This window comes from Monodon monoceros, unplaced genomic scaffold (assembly GCF_005190385.1).
Source record: "Monodon monoceros isolate NGI ecotype Baffin Bay Population unplaced genomic scaffold, NGI_Narwhal_1 Super_Scaffold_18, whole genome shotgun sequence".
Taxonomy (NCBI): Eukaryota; Metazoa; Chordata; class Mammalia; order Artiodactyla; family Monodontidae; genus Monodon; species Monodon monoceros.
In genome coordinates, this window is record NW_021703774.1 from 22,926,806 (window position 1) to 22,945,639 (window position 18,834).

The window sequence follows — 18,834 nt, forward strand, 5'->3', positions numbered from 1 at the left end:
AACTAGTGGTTACCAAAGGGGAGAGGAAAGCAGGAAGGGATAAATTAGGGACATGGGATTAACAGATACAAATTATCATATAAAAAGTAGATAAGCAACAAGAATACACTGTATAGCACTGGGAATTATGCCCAGTATCTTGTAATAACCTATAACGGAATACAATCTGACAAAAATACTAAATCAATATGCTGTATACCTGAAACTAAGACAAAACTGTAAATCAACTGTACTTCAAAAAACAAAACATATGAAAGTATATGCATAGAAGAAGAAATCCATATGATAAGCATAAAAACATATTTATACCATATACTAAATAGTTTTACAGCATTTCAATTTTTATAATGGTAATTATTTCTAATCATAAATAAATTATACAGCCTATCAAGCCAGTTAGATTTCTACAGAGATCTCACATACCAAGAAGTCAAACCAACATCAGAACAGGCCTTTTTTAAAAAGTACGTAACGCTAACTAGGCTAAGGCAAGTCCAGTACTTTAAGGTGTGAAACCTAGATACAGGGAAAAGTCCTAGCTAGTGATATGAAAGTTAAATAATTTGATTATGCATCAAGGTGGGAGAGATGATAAAATGATCAGAGGAAATGTAGTGGGGGAGCATTGAAAAGGCATAGAATAAAGGGTAGAAGTAGAACTGATGGAAACCAAGATAAGAATTAGAGTCCAGTAGGAAAGAAGCAAACACATAATATTTTTACATTTAGGATATATAATGGCAATATGTTACGGCTATTTTTTTTCAATCTTTGATAGCCTGTGTATCTGACAATACTAATTTTATATCATGCCTAAATGAGTTAAACTGGAACTAAGAAGCCTGTTCTGGTACCTGTACTACTAAATAGCAGCATAATCTTAGTCCAAAATCCCTTGATATCGTTGGTCTTCAGTTTTCAATTCCATAAAAATGATGGGTTCAAATTAGATAATTCAAAGTCATGTTCAGATAAAAAAAATTCCATAACCCTAAAAGGATTGTTCCTCATTCAGTTAGGTAACTACTTGTCCAGCTATTTACCCACACCTACCCCTCACACCATTCCATACAAGAGATGACTAATGTTACGACAACTCCCTATTCCTGCATTCATGACAGACATTGGTAATTAGCTACAGCCCTTGGCCCCCAAGCCCAATCACTGAGCTCTCTCTTACTTTCATACATCCTTGCAACCATTTTCAATCAATTGGAGATGGTACCTGAGATAAAATCTATTCACCATCCTATAAATCCACAAGCAAGTTATGACTTTCAATACAATTAAAAAACTTCCTTAGTATTTTCTACATTTTAAGAAACTCTGATAATTCTCTCCTATGAATAAAATTGACTCATATTTTTGTACTCATTAGATTAATAAAATAGGATATAAGCTCCATCAAGATAACCTGAAGATACCAGCCTATGTATTTCCTGATTTATTTATTCTGAATCACTTTTAATAACCTCTGCTAATATGACTTCCTTAGTCAGAGGCACCAATGCTAGGAATTCTACACTCACGCAAACTGTCAAAGAACCTTATATCCATTAATCCTATTCAATGGCATAAGGAGGTCTGGGGTAATGAACTGTATTGCATTGCTAATTTACTTAGCGTATGTTCAGTATAACAAGAGATAGAGAGAGCAAATCAGGATTTAAAATTAACATTTATCTCAAGGTTTTCTTCCACAAAATATTTTAAAATCTTTAGATATAGAAGCTGCCCACCATTTTAAAATGAGACAAAGAAAAAAAAATATCCTTACCAGTTTTTCTGCTTCTGTGTTCATTTCCCTTAATTTCTTGATATGCTCCTTTTTAATCATGAGAATTTTTGATAATCTGGTCTATAGACAATGAAGAAGAGATGTTTTGGCATAAACACAGGCGCTTAAGTATATCATGTAGATGTCAAATTTCTAAGTTTTCACCAAGATATTTTAGCAGATTTTAGTGTTTCAATATAAATATAGCACAGACACTATTTTATAAGTCAGACTGCCTGAGAAGAAGATATTTTAAAATCCACTATAACCAGGATATGTCAAAACGATTAAGGAGTCAACCTGAATAAGCTTTCACTGGTCCAATATGGAACAATGTGTGGACCAATCATAATAATAACTATAGTTAACTGAAGCACAAATACATTAAAATCCATGAGTTCAGACTGATACTTAAATAAAATTAACCATTGCTGGAGAATACTAGTGACCATACTCATAAACTGGAAAACAAAGACAAAGAGTCAAGCATTTATCCTGCCTATACTATACAAACTATATGCCATTAGGTAACCAAATAATAGATTAGGGGAAGTTTTTCCTTATAGAACTATTTCAGCTACTAAACAAAGAACAAGAATAGCACCATTTTGCAATCCTAATGAATGAATTGACCTACGCAGTGATAATTAGTACCAGCCAACATTATATAAAAAAAGAGATAAAATAATATGGGTATCCTATTAGAACACAAAACCACACATATAAGTAGTCACATAAAAACAAGTACACCAATCAAATAAAAAACCCAAATCAAATCAAACCTTTATATTCAATGAGCAATTTACATGAAATATAAAAGACAAAAGAATATGTTGGATGTTATCACAAGGATTCAGTCAGCAAAATCCAGACTGTGGGAGACTCTATGGACAAATAATCTAGTTTCTTCAACAAATAAGTTAATGGGGAAAAAGTACAGTCAACATTTAAGAGACAACTGGAGAACTGGAATGCTGACTGGATATGTGATGATATTAAGACTTTTTTGTTAACTTTTTAGAGGTAATAATGATAATATAGTTATGTCTCTTAAAAAAAAAGGGCCCTTACCACTTAAAGATATATAATGAAATATTTACAGATAAATGATATGACATCTGATTTCTCAAAACAGAGAATGTGGGTGGGAGTATAGCTGAAACTGAACTGGCCAGGAGTTGTTGATAACTGTTATAGCTAGATAATGGGTACCTAGAGGTGCATTATACAACTGTCTGCTTTTTTCTTTTTTAATTAATTAATTAATTTTATTTATTTCTGTGTTGGGTCTTTGTTGTTACACACGGGCTTTCTCTAGCTGTGGCGAGTGGGGGCTGCTCTTCGTTGCAGTGCACAGGCTTCTCATTGAGGTGGCTTCTCTAGTTGTGGAGCACGGGCTTCAGTAGTTGTGGCACGTGGGCTCAGTAGATGTGGCTCACGGGCTCTAGAGCACAGGCTCAGTAGTTGTGGTGCACAGGCTTAGCTGCTCTGTGACATGTGGGATCTTCCCGGACCAGGGCTCGAGCCCGTGAACCCTGCATTGACAGGTGGATTCTTAACCACTGTGCCACCAGGGAAGTCCCCTGTCTGATTTTATATGCATTAAATTTTTGATAATTAAAAAAAATCTAAAAACTTGACCTAAGTTGATACAGGCAGAGGGAGAGCCTGGTGAGATATGTTACATACTTATTCACACAGACCCTCATTAGTATCTCCAGAGCTCTGGACTGGTGCCCTGTCTCTAGTTGTTGGGGTTTTATGGAAATTTGTGTGATTCTTCAGAGTTAGAAGCAGTAAAAGATGGGATGACGGCAACAGTCTCTCTCCCATTTTCAGTTCTGTGTTTCTTTTTTTAAAAATTAATTAATTAATTTTTGGCTGCCTTGGGTCTTCGTTGCTGTGTGCGGGCTTTCTCTAGTTGTGGTGAGCGGGGCTACTCATTGTTGCAGTGCGTGGGCTTCTCATTGTGGTAGCTTCTCTTTGTTGTGGAGCACAGGCTCTAGGTGCTCAGGCTTCAGTAGTTGTAGCTCACGGGCTCAGTAGTTGTGGCTCACAGGCTCTAGAGCACAGGCTCAGTAGTTGTGGTGCACGGGCTTAGCTGCTCTGCGGCATGTGGGATCTTCCCGGATCACGGCTCGAACCCGTGTCCCCTGCATTGACAGGCGGACTCTTAACCACTGCGCCACCAGGGAAGACCCTTCTTGCTTGTTTTTGATAGAAAATCACGCTGTTTCCTTTTCATTCTTTTCAAAACTGAGTCCTCTCTAAGAAGTGGATCAGTCTTTTAGATTCCTCAAAATCCCTAACCCCAGGAAAGAAAAAGTTTCCTCACTAAGAAAATTCATTGTAAACTATGAATTATAAAACTTGCAAAAAATTATGTTTATTTTGTTATAAGAAAGAAAACAGTAATAGAAAAAGACAAAAACATATCTCACAGCTTAACAAGAGGAAATCTGAGTTTCATAAAACTTTACATATTACAAAAGACAAGTACATAAAAGGACCTTTATTTTTATCTGCTAGATAGCTTAAAAAATGAAAGCAGTGTTTTAACTAGGCTTTTACACGTAGATTTTGAAGTTAAAATTAAGCACTGCAATCAAACATCTAAGCATCAATAAAAACATCAATACTTTAGAAGTAGCGTACTAGTATTTAGCCTCTGACTCCCTCTGCTGGTGTATCGATGGATCTCTCTCTCTCTCTCTCTCTCCCCCCCCCCCCCCGCCCCTCTCTCCCACTCCCTGACCCCCGTTCTTCCCCCCATCTCCCCCTACACACACTTGCCCATATATGACATATTAGCTCTGTTTTTACTTCCACTATTTAAAAGAAAGAATTTCTTTAAAACAGAAGTGTCCTATGTGTGAAAATGATAAGCCTTGGCTCTTTTCATATTTTTAACTTTTCATATAAAAGTATCTTATCTACCTTTGGAAGTTAAAAGGTGTAATTCTGTATTCCAAGGATAATTAACAACATACAACTAAGGAATAAAAAATGCTATACACATACACACAAATGACAAGACTTTTCCTCAAAATAACATTAATTGTAAAAGGTAACACTGTGAATATTTTAATGGATTACGCTATAAACGTTTTTATTTATAAAGACTCTATCCCAAGCCAAGTAGTTTTTCTTTTCAAACAAAAAGAAAAGAAACAAATCAAACATTATTAGACTATGATTCAAACTAAATAAAAGAAAATAAAAAGAAAATAAAACATTAAATTACTGATAAAAAAACAAACTAAATAATTTATTTAATCTAATTTTCAAAACAAACAGTGCATTACATTCTTGAGTCAGGCTATTCAAGAAAATTGTTCTATATAATAATTCTATACTTGTTTCGATTTAGCCTTAGATTTCTTTGTGCCTCATCAATAAGTACTTAGCAAATGAATAGCTATTCCTAGTCTCAGAAAAGAAATAAAGTTCCTCCTAACCAGAGAGCTGGCCAACACATCACAATTGCTGAGGTCACTGATAATGGCAGGATGCACTGAGGTTACTAAATAAAAACCTTTATACTTATACAATTTATGAACAGTTAACCATTCAGTTTCACAGAGCATATACTAGAAGGTTAGAGTCCTTAACACAGAAAAATAATAAGAACCAAACCCAAGAAAAGCCCAACAAAAATAGATCTGTAAGTCTTTTTTTGCTGTTATAACTTATTTTCAAGCTTGTTGGAAAATTACAGAGTTCTTAAAACTAACACAATGATTTTTAAAAGTATAAAAATATTTGGTCCTAGAAAAATTTTCAACTTTAATAACACAAAAGTCATTGAGTTTTTTAAACAAATAACCGAAATATTCAGAGCAATTCTTACCACTTGGATAAGGAACTCTACTGGAAAACCACCTAACGTTTCTGTGTCAGAGCCAGAAATTTTACTTCTCCAAGGTGACTGTCCTAATAAGGGGTCATTATCCTGTGGGAATAAAAGGGAATTATTTAACCATTGACTTTTCAAAAGGAAGTATCTATTTTTTTAACTAATTAATTTATTTATTTATTTTTGGCTGTGTTGGGTCTTCGTTGCTGCGTGCAGGCTTTCTCTAGTTGCGGCAAGCGGGGGTTGCTCTTCGTTGTGGTATGCAGGCTTCTCATTGTGGTGGCTTCTCTTGCTGCGGAGCACAGGCCCTAGGTGCGCGGGCTTCAGTAGTTGTGGCACGCGCGCTCAGTAGCTGTGGCTCACCAGCTCTAGAGCGCAGGCTCAGTAGTTGTGGTGCACGGGCTTAGGTGCTCCGTGGTGTGTGGGATCTTCCCAGACCAGGGAATGAACCTGCGTCCCCTGCATTGGCAGGTGGATTCTTAACCACTGTGCCACCAGGGAGGTCCCAGAAGTATCTTATTTTTTTAAAAATTTATTTTATTGAAGTATAGTTGATTTACAATGTTGTGCTAATTTCTGCTGTACAGCAAAGTGATTCAGTTATGCATATATATACTTTTTTTTTCATATTCTTTTCCATTACGGTTTATCACAGGATATTGAATATAGTTCTCTGTGCTATACAGTAGGAAGGAAGTACCTTATTCTTAAATAAAGAACAAATTCTATTATAATTACTACTCTATTAAAAATCCTACAAAAAGGAAAATATTTCCAGAGTTGAAGCAACTATTTTATTTACTTTATTAACTTTTTATTTAATATCTGATAACTCAAAATAATGTGGGCACCTCCTGAAGTTATTGTAATAGATGTGTATTTCATAAGAACATAGTTTACATTCATAATAATCATTTAAACTACTGGTGACATCTAAAAAATATTACTTACTGTAATTGGTGACTGGAGAGGAGGAGTATAATGTAACCGTGGTGGAGTCATAAAAAATCGAGAAGGTCGCTGTTTTTGTCCAAAGGCAGCAATAGGCATCGTCTCATGAGGCTCATTACTCTTTGGGAAAAGAAAATAGTCCCCAAAACTTGAAGAACTTTACCAATCATTTTAGCTTTATAACAGTTCTATTTTATCATAAAATATATTAACCTACAAAGATCAAAGGGCTAGAACTTAAGTCAGAGTATGGATACTACTCTGTTACTAAGAGGTTGAATTCATAAAACAGAAGAAAGTGATCTACTGAAAGAAAGGAAAGCGATCTATGGCCACCCTTGGTTGTCTCTGTGTTAAAGACTATCTGAATATTACCCACTGTAATTAAAGGCAATTCTTATCTGGCCAGGGAGAAATGTTTGGGTGATCTCATAAAGGAAATTACATTAATGAAACAGAAAAGTAATTTTTCTTTTTTGAAATGGGAGGTTTAAAGATTTCCTCCTTTAATGAAAAAAACTAAGATTGGTATACCTTGCTCTATATTTAGTCCAAATTTCCTTTCTCTCCTACTCCTCTCTAAAAGTACATTTGATAAGGAAACCCTTACAATAAGCAGAGAGTCACAGTTTTTTAAAAAGTATAGATCAGAAAAAAAAGATTCTTCTATTTTTGCACTAAGGAGATAAAGTAATTTTGATTTTTAACTGTAAGTTCACAACCCTTAAAAATCAAGTTTATAACAAAGAAATGGAAAAAGGGGAGGCTAAATGTGAACAATTTAATTTCCATAATGCTTAGAGGCAAACAGTTTTGTTATAAAAAGTTCATTACTCATTAAAAAAAACTATTAGAGTTATATTTATCCTTTATATTTTAACTTATTAGAAAGGTATATAATTTCCATGACATTGCTAAATCAAGCATGATCATGAAATAATGGTCCAGTAGTTTAATGGACTATATCAGAAGTTCAAAAGATGTGTATTCCAGTCTCAATAGGGCAAGAATCCAGCTTGAAAGCCTTGAATAAATTACCTAACGTACTTATGTCTCAATTTCATCATGCAAAAAGTGGGGGTAATTAACAACCACCCTGCATACTCTGAGGATAAAATAGGAACATATAAAAATATATATTTTAGGGGCTTCCCTGGTGGCGCAGTGGTTGAGAGTCCACCTGCCGATGCAGGGGACACGGGTTCGTGCCCCGGTCCGGGAGGATCCCACATGCCGCGGAGCGGCTAGGCCCGTGAGCCATGGCCGCTAAGCCTGCGCGTCTGGAGCCTGTGCTCCGCGGCGGGAGAGGTCACAACAGTGAGAGGCCCGTGTACCGCAAAAAAAAAAAAAAAAAAAAGTAAAAAAGAAATATATATATATATATATATATATATATATATATATATATATTTTGAAGTGCAAGATGTTAACATACTTTTAAAGTCATTTTGCAAGAGGACTATACCAACAGCTGAAATGAAAGTGTTGTGTAGCTTATTCCCTAAGATTAGTCAAGAGTGATCAGTTGTGTCACACTAAATTAGGCAGACAGATGCTAGCTTCTGGAAAATGTGGAAGACTTTAGTTCTGCTCCAGGAGTCTAGTAAGCAGGGCTGGAAACCCCTAAAGATCTCTTCCTCTGTGACGTGAAATTTTGATTCTATCATAAATACAACCCCTAAGAAAACTCTACAACACATATTTAATAGGCATAAAACACGTGTATTATGAAACAATACTTACAAGAACTTCATAGTCAGGGATAGTATGAGTTCCAAGCCCTGCTCTATCAAAAGTTACTCTATAAGTAGCATTAAGAGTATCCACAGCATCTATCTGTCCAGTGAATAGACCATCATGAACACCACGTAATCGTGCTGAAAAAAGAAACAAAAAGGCATTATGATATTTAGGAGATACAAAAAACTGTTACATACAAAACTGCTCCAAGCATGTAATTCAAAGTGGAGAAAGTATAGTACTGTTGTCTATTAAAGTTTTAAAAAAAGCATGTACTTTATTTTAGGCTTAAAGGAACAACAAAAAAATTTTTTGAAACAGAAAACAAAACTATAAATGGTGATCCCTAATTTGATATATGAATGAAATCATATATCTACCAAACTAAGGGGAAAATACTTTAACATCATATCATTGCTTTAAACCTCGAATTGCAAAAAAAAAAAAAAAAAGTCAACAAATTTGGTCATTATACTCATGAATGAAACACTAGTAGTTCAACTGAAAAAAAAAAAAGAAAAAAAAGACAAGGGTGCTATGCAGAAAAGATTTACTAGGTTTCAGACTGCTAACCTTAGAAAGGGTTGCCTATAATGTTGACTTCTGGGTACTTGAATTTTGGGAGTGTTCCCATTGTTCCCATGCTAAGAAAGAGTGGTTTACTGTGCCTAGACTGTGCAAACAATGTGGTTACCTGCTTTCCAATTCTTGTATGTGCTGGGCAGAAGGTGCCTACGTAACCAGCCCCCTGTATAAACCTTGGGCATTGAGTTTCTAATGAGTTTCCCTGGTAGACAACATTTCACAAGTGCTGCTCCAACTTGCTGCTGAAGGAATTATGCAAGTCTTGTGTGACACTACAGGGAGGGGACTCTTGGAAGCTTGCACCTGTTTTCCCTGGACTTTGGCTCCATGTACTTTTCCCTTTGCTTATTTTGCTTTATATCCTTTTCTGAGATAAGCCATGGCCATGAGTACAACTATTTGCCAAGTACTATGAGTCTTTCTAGTGAATCACCAAACCAAACCTGGGGGTGGTCTTGGGGATCCCTCACACAGATGAATTCTTGTGTCACTATTTAAATCCAGTCTGAAGTAACATAAGGAAAATCCAAGCAAACATCCAGCATGAGTGAAAAATATAAGAGCAGTAGCATTTAAGGCATTAAACTAGGCAAAGTGACACATTTTATACACACAAAAGCATATAAAGATAGTATTTATTTTTAAATTTTTTTTGGCCATAGTGTGTGCCATGTGGGATCTTAGTTCCCCAACCAGGGATTGAACCTGTGCCCCTGCATTGGAAATGTGGAGTCTTAACCACTGGACCACCAGGAAAGTCCCAATGATATCATTTAAATAAAATACAAATATTCAATGCAAAACTATTTAAAAGGATCAACTGATAAAAACTCAATTGTAGAAGACTAAAATATCATTCTCTTATGGTTACCAGGGGGGAAGGGTGGAGGGAAGGGATAGTTAGGGAGTTTGGGATTGACATGTACACATGGCTATATTTAAAATGGATAAACAACAAGGACCCACTGTATAGCACAGGGAACTCTGCTCAATGTTATGTGGCAGCCTGGATGGGAGGGGAGTCTGAGGGAGAATGGATACATGTATATGTATGGCTGAGTTGCTTTGCTGTGCACCTGAAACTGTCACAACATCGTTAATCAGCTATACTCCAATAAAAAATAAAAAGTTAAAAAAAATATTCTCAGTCTTTGACAGACCAATTAAAGGAAAAGTAAACAGGTATACAGAAGATACGAGTAATAAAGTTGAATAAACAAACGTAAATATAGAAAAGGACCTCCAGTTATGGCAGCGTGAAGAGGTTGGTGATTCTTCTCTGCAAAAGACTTGTATAAACCTGTACAAGATTGTCAAAGACAACCATTTCAGGGTACTAGAAATGGGCCAAATGCAGAAAATAATTAAGAAATGATTACTGTTGAAAAACTGCTAGAGCTTCAGTTAAGGACAAGTGAACTCAGTGGCCTTTCTGCAAGAGGCTATTCACACTCACCATCAACAGCTTGGCTGGTAAAAAGAGTTTTTCTAGTGTATGGTTGGCCATGGAAACAGTGTTGTTTGTTGCCAGAGGGGCAGACAGGATGTGGACCAGTGGGTAAAAACCTGTGACTGTGCTAGTTAAGAGTGGCAAACTCGATCAGGAAAGAATAAGAAAACCCCACAACTCTGCAAGCCTAAGAGGTAGTCCTGTCTGAGGTGACTGGCAGAATAGCTAGGAATTTAACAGGGAGATCCTGGAAACTAGAGAGCCATAAAAAGACTGAAATAAACTCTCCATAAATTCTTGCCCAAGTGGAAAACTATGTGATTGGGTGGGAAAGACCTAAGAAAGTCTGGTAAAAAGTAAAAGCTAAGGATGACCTGAAAACGGACAGCAACTTTGTATGTGTTTCCCAAGTCCACACAGAGATCAGTCTGAGGCCTTTCTGGATTAAGATGTTTGAGTACAATCTCTACCTAAGTCACTGGTTGGCCACTAAGTTATGCAGACACAGGAACATTCCCTAGGAAGCAAGCTTAAAAATAAATAAAAGAGTAAAAAAAAACTGAGCAGAGACATCAGTGGTTGCATAGGAAGTTACTAAAGTAAAAACAATTCTCAAAAAAATTACAGAGTTGCTACAATATATTTTCTAAAATATCTAGTTTTCAACCAAAAATTACTAGATATGTAATGAAATAAAAAAGCATGATTCTTACTCAGGATAAAAGTACAGTAAGTAGAAACTGACACAGATGATACATTAGCAAAGTCTTCAAAAGTAGATTTTATAAATATGTTCAGAGAATTAAAGACAATGACTCAACAGGGAATTTCAAGAAACTATACAAAAGAACCAAATAGAAACTCTAGAGTAAAAGAGAAGATTTGAAGAAAAGAATCAGGGAATATTTTAGATAATATATTGTAGCAAGTCTGGATTCTGATCTATTAAAGAGAGATCAGGGCTTCCCTGGTGGCGCAGTGGTTGAGTCCGCCTGCCAATGCAGGGGACACGGGTTCGTGCCCCGGTCCAGGAAGATCCCACATGCCGCGGAGTGGCTGGGTGGGCCCGTGAGCCATGGCCGCTGAGCCTGTGCTCCGCAATGGGAGAGGCCACAACAGTGAGAGACCCGCGTACCGCAAAAAAAAAAAAAAAAAAAAAAAAAAAAAGAGAGAGACATCAACAGAAATTATCCAATCCAAAGAACACAGAGAACAAAAGATTGAAGAAAAATGAAGGGAGCCTCAGAGAGCTGTAGGAAGATGTCAAGTGCACCAACATATTTGTAATGAGAGACCCAAAGGAAGGAGAGAGAGAAGGTGAAAAGGAAATTGGAAGAAATTATGGCTAAAAATCTCTCATATTTGATTTAAAAAATTAAGCTACTAACCCATGAAACTCAATAAACCCCAAGTAGGATAAATATAAAGAGTATCAAACCTAGACATATCATAGTGAAATTTCCAAAATCCAAGGATAAAGAGAGAATATTCAAGAGAAAGGCTTCCAGAGAAAAATGACTCATCACATGTAGAAGAGCAACACAATTAACAGGTACATCTCGTCAGAAACAATAAAGGTCAGAAGGCAACAGAGTGACATATTCAGTGTGCTAACAGGAAAAAAACATCAAGCAAGAATTCTATATCCTGTGAAACTATTTTTCACAAATGCAGGAGAAATGGAAACATTCTCAGATAAAAACAGAGAGAATCTGTTGCTACTAGACACGTTAGGAAGAAATACTAAAACACATTCTTTATGATAAAAGGAAATAATACCAGACAGTAACTAAAATCCACAGCAAGAAAAGAAAAACACCAGAAATGGTAAATATGCGGGTGCATATAAAAAATGGTGTGTACAAAATACACACACACACATTTTTTCTATTCTCTTCATTTCATTTTTAAAAAGTAAGATTATTTAAAGCAATAATTATAATACTATATTCTCAGGTTTATCATAGATATTAATGTAACACGTTTGATGACAGTAAAAAGGAAGTAGGAGAAAATGGAGCTATATTGGAGTAATTCTGCTATATTTTATCAGAATTAATTCAGTATTAATCTTAATTAGATTGTGATATGTTAAAGCTGCATATTGTACTTCCCAGAGCAACTAACACACACATACACACAAAACCCTCAAAAAATACGTAAAAATAACAGAGAAATTAAATTGTATACTACATTTGTATACTAATATACAAATACTAACTATATAACTATAATAAGTAAAATTTGTATACTAATTGTATCCTAAACAGTCTTCGTTTAACACAAAAGAATGCAGGAAAGGAGGTAAAGGAAAATAACGGATATGAGACATATTGTAAACAAATAGCACAACGATAGGCATAAATGCAAGCATATCAATTATTACATAAAATGTGAATAGACTAACCACTGATCAAAAAGCAGAGGGTGAAAGGGGTCAAAAGGTACAAACTTCCAGTTATAAAATAAGTAAGTCTATATAAAATACATAACCAATAAGGACCTACTGTACAGCACAGAGAACTACACTCAATATCTTGTAATAACCTATAATGGAGAAGTGTATATATATAGAGATACACACACACACACACGCACACACACATATACACATATAACTGAATCACTCTGCTGTACACCTGAAACTAACACACTGTAAATCAACTATATTTCAATAAAAAAATTTTTTTTAATTGTAAATGTACAATAAACAAACAAAAAAAGTCATGGGGAGGTAATGTACAACATGGTGACTATAGTTAATAATACTGAATCCTGTATCTGAAAGTTGCTAAAAAAGTACATCTTAAAAGTTGTAACATTTTTGGTAACTATGTGTGGTAATGGATATTAACTAGACTTACTGTGGTGATCATTTTACAATATATACAAATATTGAATCATTATGTTGTACAGCTGAAACTAATATGATGTTAGATGTCAATTATACCTCAATAAAAAAATACAAGTAGATAAAATTTTCTTAAATTTTTAAAAAGGCAGAGGTTTGCAGACTGACTTCAATAGAACAAGACTCATCTATAAGCTGTTTATATATTTCTACATGTGTCTGAGACACACTTTAGATTCACAGATGCAAATAGGTTGAAAGTACAGGATGGAAAAAGATTCACCACAGTAACAACAGAGTACTGGAATGGCTATATTAATGAAAATTTAAAATAAGGGATACTACTGGAAACAAAGAGGGACATTTCATAATGATAACAGGGTCAATGTATCAGGAAAATATGACAAATATAAATATATATGCACCTTAACAGAGCACCAAAATACCTGAAGCAAAATCTGATGAAATGGTAAAGAGTTCAACAATTATAGTTAGAGATTTTAATATTAATCTTTCAGTAATTGATACAACAATAAAACAGAAAGTCAATAAGAATATGGAAGACATGTACAACACTATCAACCAATTTGACCTAACTAACATATACATAATGCTCAACCCAACAGCAATATACAGTCTTTTGAAACATACATGGGGCATTCTCTAAGACAGACCAAATGCTAGGTCATAAAACAAGTCTCAACAACTTTAAAAGAAGTAAAATCATACAAAGTGCTTTCTCCAACCGCAACAAAATGAAATCAGAAATCAGTGAGTCTTCACCAAGCAGGCTTGGTTATGCAAAATAAACTGAGAGAATACTTATAATACGAAAGGTATAAGAACTCAAATATAATTTGGAGGGAGGAACATCTTATGTTCTGGCATATACTGTATACTTACATACATCAAACTTTAGAGGGAGATTTATAAAACTTTAGGGGAAACTCACTTTCTACACTTCTGTGTTTTTTTCTTCTTTTTTTTTTTTTTTTGAGAATGCATTGCCTTTATAAATCAAGAAAAGAAGATATTTCCATATTTTTATATGGATGTCATTTATGTCCCTCTACCACAGATCAATATTTGAAGTCAGGCTCCCCTATTATTACAGGAGTATCTATCTGTTCAAGTGATGGCTAAATTCTATCCAGTTTTACTTAACTGGCTCAAAGACTTTTAAAAATACTTAAACTTTTGTCTCTAAGGCGGCCCTCTCCTTAACAGCCATTTCCAGATTACTGGTGCTGACAATGCAAAGCTAAAAAAACAAAAGCAGCAACCTAAGTTAGTATACATGGTCACTAAGGGATGAAAAGCAGATTCTTGGTCAGAATGCCAAGTTCAGGAAAGTAAGAAAAAAATGCTGTTGTGGTTATCAACATTATCCTAAGGCGCTGAGAATATTTTATAATAAGAAAAAAATTCAAAAACATCCTTTAGGTAGGGTAAATCCTATTAATCCATAAATCCTATTAGCTGATTATCTCAGGACAATGTCCATTTACACCTGCTATCCTACTTCAGTTATTAACAGCACCTCCTATTCTACTTTCAGAAGATGCTTACTTGAGTGATAAAATTATATGGTCACTCTACTTCTCTGACCGTTTATAAGGTCAAATAACGCAATGCAAAAAAAAAGAGAATTTTTCAAGCACAACAGAAGGTTTGCTGGGAATCTGGTGAACATACCTAATGGCATCCAAAAATCCAAGTTTAGAAAGTAATTTCATTATAAACAAACATCAAGGGACAACTTTAAATATTATTGGTCAGAGCCTCAGCTTTGGGCCAGGATTCAGAATTTGGGTTAACCAGCAGCTGTCAAATCTTAACTCTACATTTACTTCTATAAATCACATCTTCCATATCTTCCAAATCACATCTTCCATATTGTCCTTGATGACTTCCTTTCCCATAACCCTTTTGACTTAGATAAACTACTTAGATAAACTACATTACTTTTAGGACAGTTCTGAATTTTACAATTTCTTAACAAACCAATGATTTTAAAATCTCTTTTTATACCCTGACTTCTCTGACTACACAGAGTTCTAGAACTATTCAGAGCAACGGACACCTGATGAACAACTTCCTGTACAATGTGGTTAAAGTATCATGTCCAGACGTTTCCCCAAGGCTTTTCCATTATTCAAATTTTCCATCATTTTGGTGTTTGTCAAAACACTTGCGTTCTTAACTCTGTAACTAAGAATCACTTGTCGTCACTTTTTACCTGTCTTCTTTGCGCCTACTGCAAAATCTTAAATATAGTTACTTTAAAAATTCCTTTGTTGTTGTTATTGAGGAGAAGTCTACTACTCCTTCTTTACTAAGAAATTTCTTCCCAGAAAGGAATGTGGAATTTTGTTTGTTTATATACTTTTCTTTTCTAGGTAAAATTTACATACAGTAAAATGAAAATGTAAGTGTATAATCCTATAAGTTTTGACAAATGAAATCATCCATCTTTAAAGTCACGGAATATTCTTACTATCCCAGAAAGTTCCCTTTTCCTAGGCAATCCTTTCTTCAGGAGCAACCTCTTTTCTGATGATATTTTTCTACCATAAATTAATTTTGCCTATTCTACAACTTCATATAAACGGAACCATACAATATGCATTCATTAGTTTTCAGCTTCTTTTGCTCGTCATACTATCTGAAGTTAATCTATATGTCAGTAGTTAGCTCCTTTTTATTGTCAATTTATATCCCAATGTAAGAAAATATCATGTTATGTTTATCCATTCGCCTGTTGTTGGGTTGATTCCAGGTTCTGACTATAAAATTAAAACAAAGATGCCATAAACATTCTTGTATATATCCTTCTGTGAACAGCAATTTTCATTTCTCTTACTTAAATATCTTGGAGCAGAACTGCTGGATCACAGGACAGACATAAATTTAATTTTATTAAAAACTGTCATGCTTTACTCCAAAGTGGTATACCATCCTATCAACAATGTATATAAATTATGGTAGCTCCACATCCTTGTCAACATTTGATGTTATCAGTAGTTTCAATTTTAGCCATTCTGGTGTGTGTAGTGGTATTTCATTATGATTTTAATTTGCACTTCCTTGATGACTACTGATGTTGAGTGCTTTTTCATGTGCTTATTGATCATTCATACATCTTCCTCTGGGAAGTCTCTACTCAAGTGTTTTGTCTATTTTTTGAATTGGATTACTTATGTTTTTATTACTAAATAATACAGTTCTTTATGTTTTCTAGATATAGTCCCTTTTCAGATATATGATTTGGAAATATTTTTTTCCCAGTATATGGCTTGCCTATTTATTTTCTTAATGTTTGCTTTTAGTGGGCAGAAGTTTTAAATTTAAGTTAAACCTAAAAATCACCTTTATTTTTCTTTTTTGATAATTAATTTTTTGTCAGATCCAAGAAATCTCTGCCTACTTACAGATCACAAGATATTTTCCTGTGTTTACTTATAGAAGCTTTATAGTTTTGGCTTTTATGTTTAGCCCTTTGGTCCATCTTAGATTAAGTTTTTGTATAGCATGAGGAAAGGTCAAGGTTCATTTTATTTCCATATATATACCTAGTTGATCAATCATTATTTATTGAAATGCCCTTCCTTTCCATTGGAATGCTTTGGTACCTTCAGAAAGTCAACTGGACATATGTGTGGATCTATTTCTGGATTAAACTGTCCTTCCCATTTTCACAGACATTAGAATAAGCACGACAATTTAAAAAAAAAAAAGGAAAAGAAAAGAAAAAGAGAAAGAAAAAGAAAAGGGCTGCTGTGATTTAGACTGTTTATCTCTAAGATCAGTCTTGGCAGAGCTGACATTTTTAACAATACTGAGTTTTCCAATCCATGACATGTTTTATCTAATTATTTAGGTTTTTTATGCTGTTGTCAACAGTGTCATTTTTTAAAATGCCATTTTCCAGTTGTTGCCTTATTATACAGAAATACAACTAATTTTCATATTGATTTTATATCCAAAGACCTTGCAAAAAAATTCATCTCATTAATTCTAGTCCTTGATTTGTGGATTCCTTAGGATTTTCATATGGGTAATCATGTCATCTGTGAAAAGAGACAGTTTTACTTCTTCCAAACTTTATGATTTCTATTTTTTTTCTTGTATTATTTCACTGTATCTAGCAGAATACTGTATACAGATCCTAAGTGTATCCTTGCATTGTTCCCCGTCTTAGTGGCAAAGCATCCAAAATTTCACCATTAAGTATGTACCTGCACATAGATTTTTTCATATATTAACTTTGTCAGGTTGAGGAAGTTCCCTTTTATTTCTAGTTTTTGAGAGTTTTATCATGAGTGGGCATTAATACTGTCAAATGACTTTTTGTTATCTATTGATAGGACCATGTGGTTTTTCCACTTTATGCTACTAAATATGGGGAATTACATTAGTTGATTTTTAAAAACAGACTTTCTTTTTAGGAGCAGTTTTAAACACAAAGCAAAATTTAGAGGAAAGTACAGAGTTCCCATACATGCCCTACCTTTACTCTCCCTAAGAGCTTCCCCTACTATCAACCCATATAGCTCCTGCGTGACACACCCAACAGGCTCTCCCACTATCAACATCCCACACCAGAGTGGTACATTTTGTTAGCTGATGAATCTACACTGAAACATTATTATCACCCAAAGTTTATAGTTTACATTAGGGTTCACTCCTGGCACTGCACATTCTATAAGTTTTGACAAACGTATAAGGGCATGTACCTGCCCATCATTACAGTATCACTCAGAGCAGTCTCACTGCCCTAAAAAACCTCTGTGCTCCACTTATTAATCCCTCTTCCCACTAGCCCCTGGTAATAACTCATCTTTCAACTGTCTCCATAGTTTTTACCTTTTCTAAAATATCATACAGTTGGAATCATTCAGTATGTAACCTTTTCAGATTGGCTTCATTCGCCTAGTAATAGGCACTTCAGGTTCCTCCATCTCTTTTCATGGAATTTTGTTATTATTATTAGGCCATGCCACACAGCTTGTGGGATCTTAGTTACCCAACCAGGGATCGAACCCAGGCCCCCAGCAGTGGAAGCGCAGAGTACTAACTACTTGACCACCAGGGAATTCCCTCTCATTTCATTTTAGCTTCAAATAATATTCCATGTCTGGATGTATCAGTTTATTCATCTAATGAAGGACATAGTGGTTCCTTCCAACTTTTGGCAATTATGAATAAAGCTGCTATAAACATCCATGTGCAGGTTTTTGTGAAGAGGTAAGTTTTGAACTCATTTGGGTAAACACCAAGGAGTGTGACTGATGGACTGTGTGGTAAGAATATGTTTAATTTTGTAAAAAATTGCCAAACTGTTTTCCAAAGTGGCCATACCATCTTGCATTCCCACCAGTAATATATAAGTTCCTGTGCTCCACATTCTCGTTTGGTGTTGTCAAGTTCTTGATTTTGGCTATTCTAATAGGTGTATAATGGTATTTCATTGTTTTAATTTGCATTTCACTGATGACATATGATGTGGCATATCTTTTCATGTGCCTATCTGCCATTTGTATATCTTTTCTTTTTTTAAAAATTGAGGTGATATTAATTTATAAGATCATATAAGTTTCAGGTGTACATTATATTTTGACTTC

At 34.8% G+C, this 18,834-nt stretch overlaps 1 protein-coding gene across 1 annotated transcript in view; it reads right to left on the bottom strand.

The window, feature by feature from the left end:
* LIN9 (lin-9 DREAM MuvB core complex component) overlaps nucleotides 1-18,834 on the bottom strand; it is a 106,072-nt gene that overhangs the window by 31,329 nt on the left and 55,909 nt on the right. Inside the window, exons 8-11 of the mRNA XM_029230248.1 lie at nucleotides 8,328-8,461; nucleotides 6,585-6,704; nucleotides 5,628-5,729; nucleotides 1,778-1,858 (exon numbers count right to left, since the gene is read on the bottom strand). Of these exons, the coding sequence (XP_029086081.1) occupies nucleotides 1,778-1,858; nucleotides 5,628-5,729; nucleotides 6,585-6,704; nucleotides 8,328-8,461 (437 nt within the window). The remainder of the gene's footprint in view (nucleotides 1-1,777; nucleotides 1,859-5,627; nucleotides 5,730-6,584; nucleotides 6,705-8,327; nucleotides 8,462-18,834) is intronic.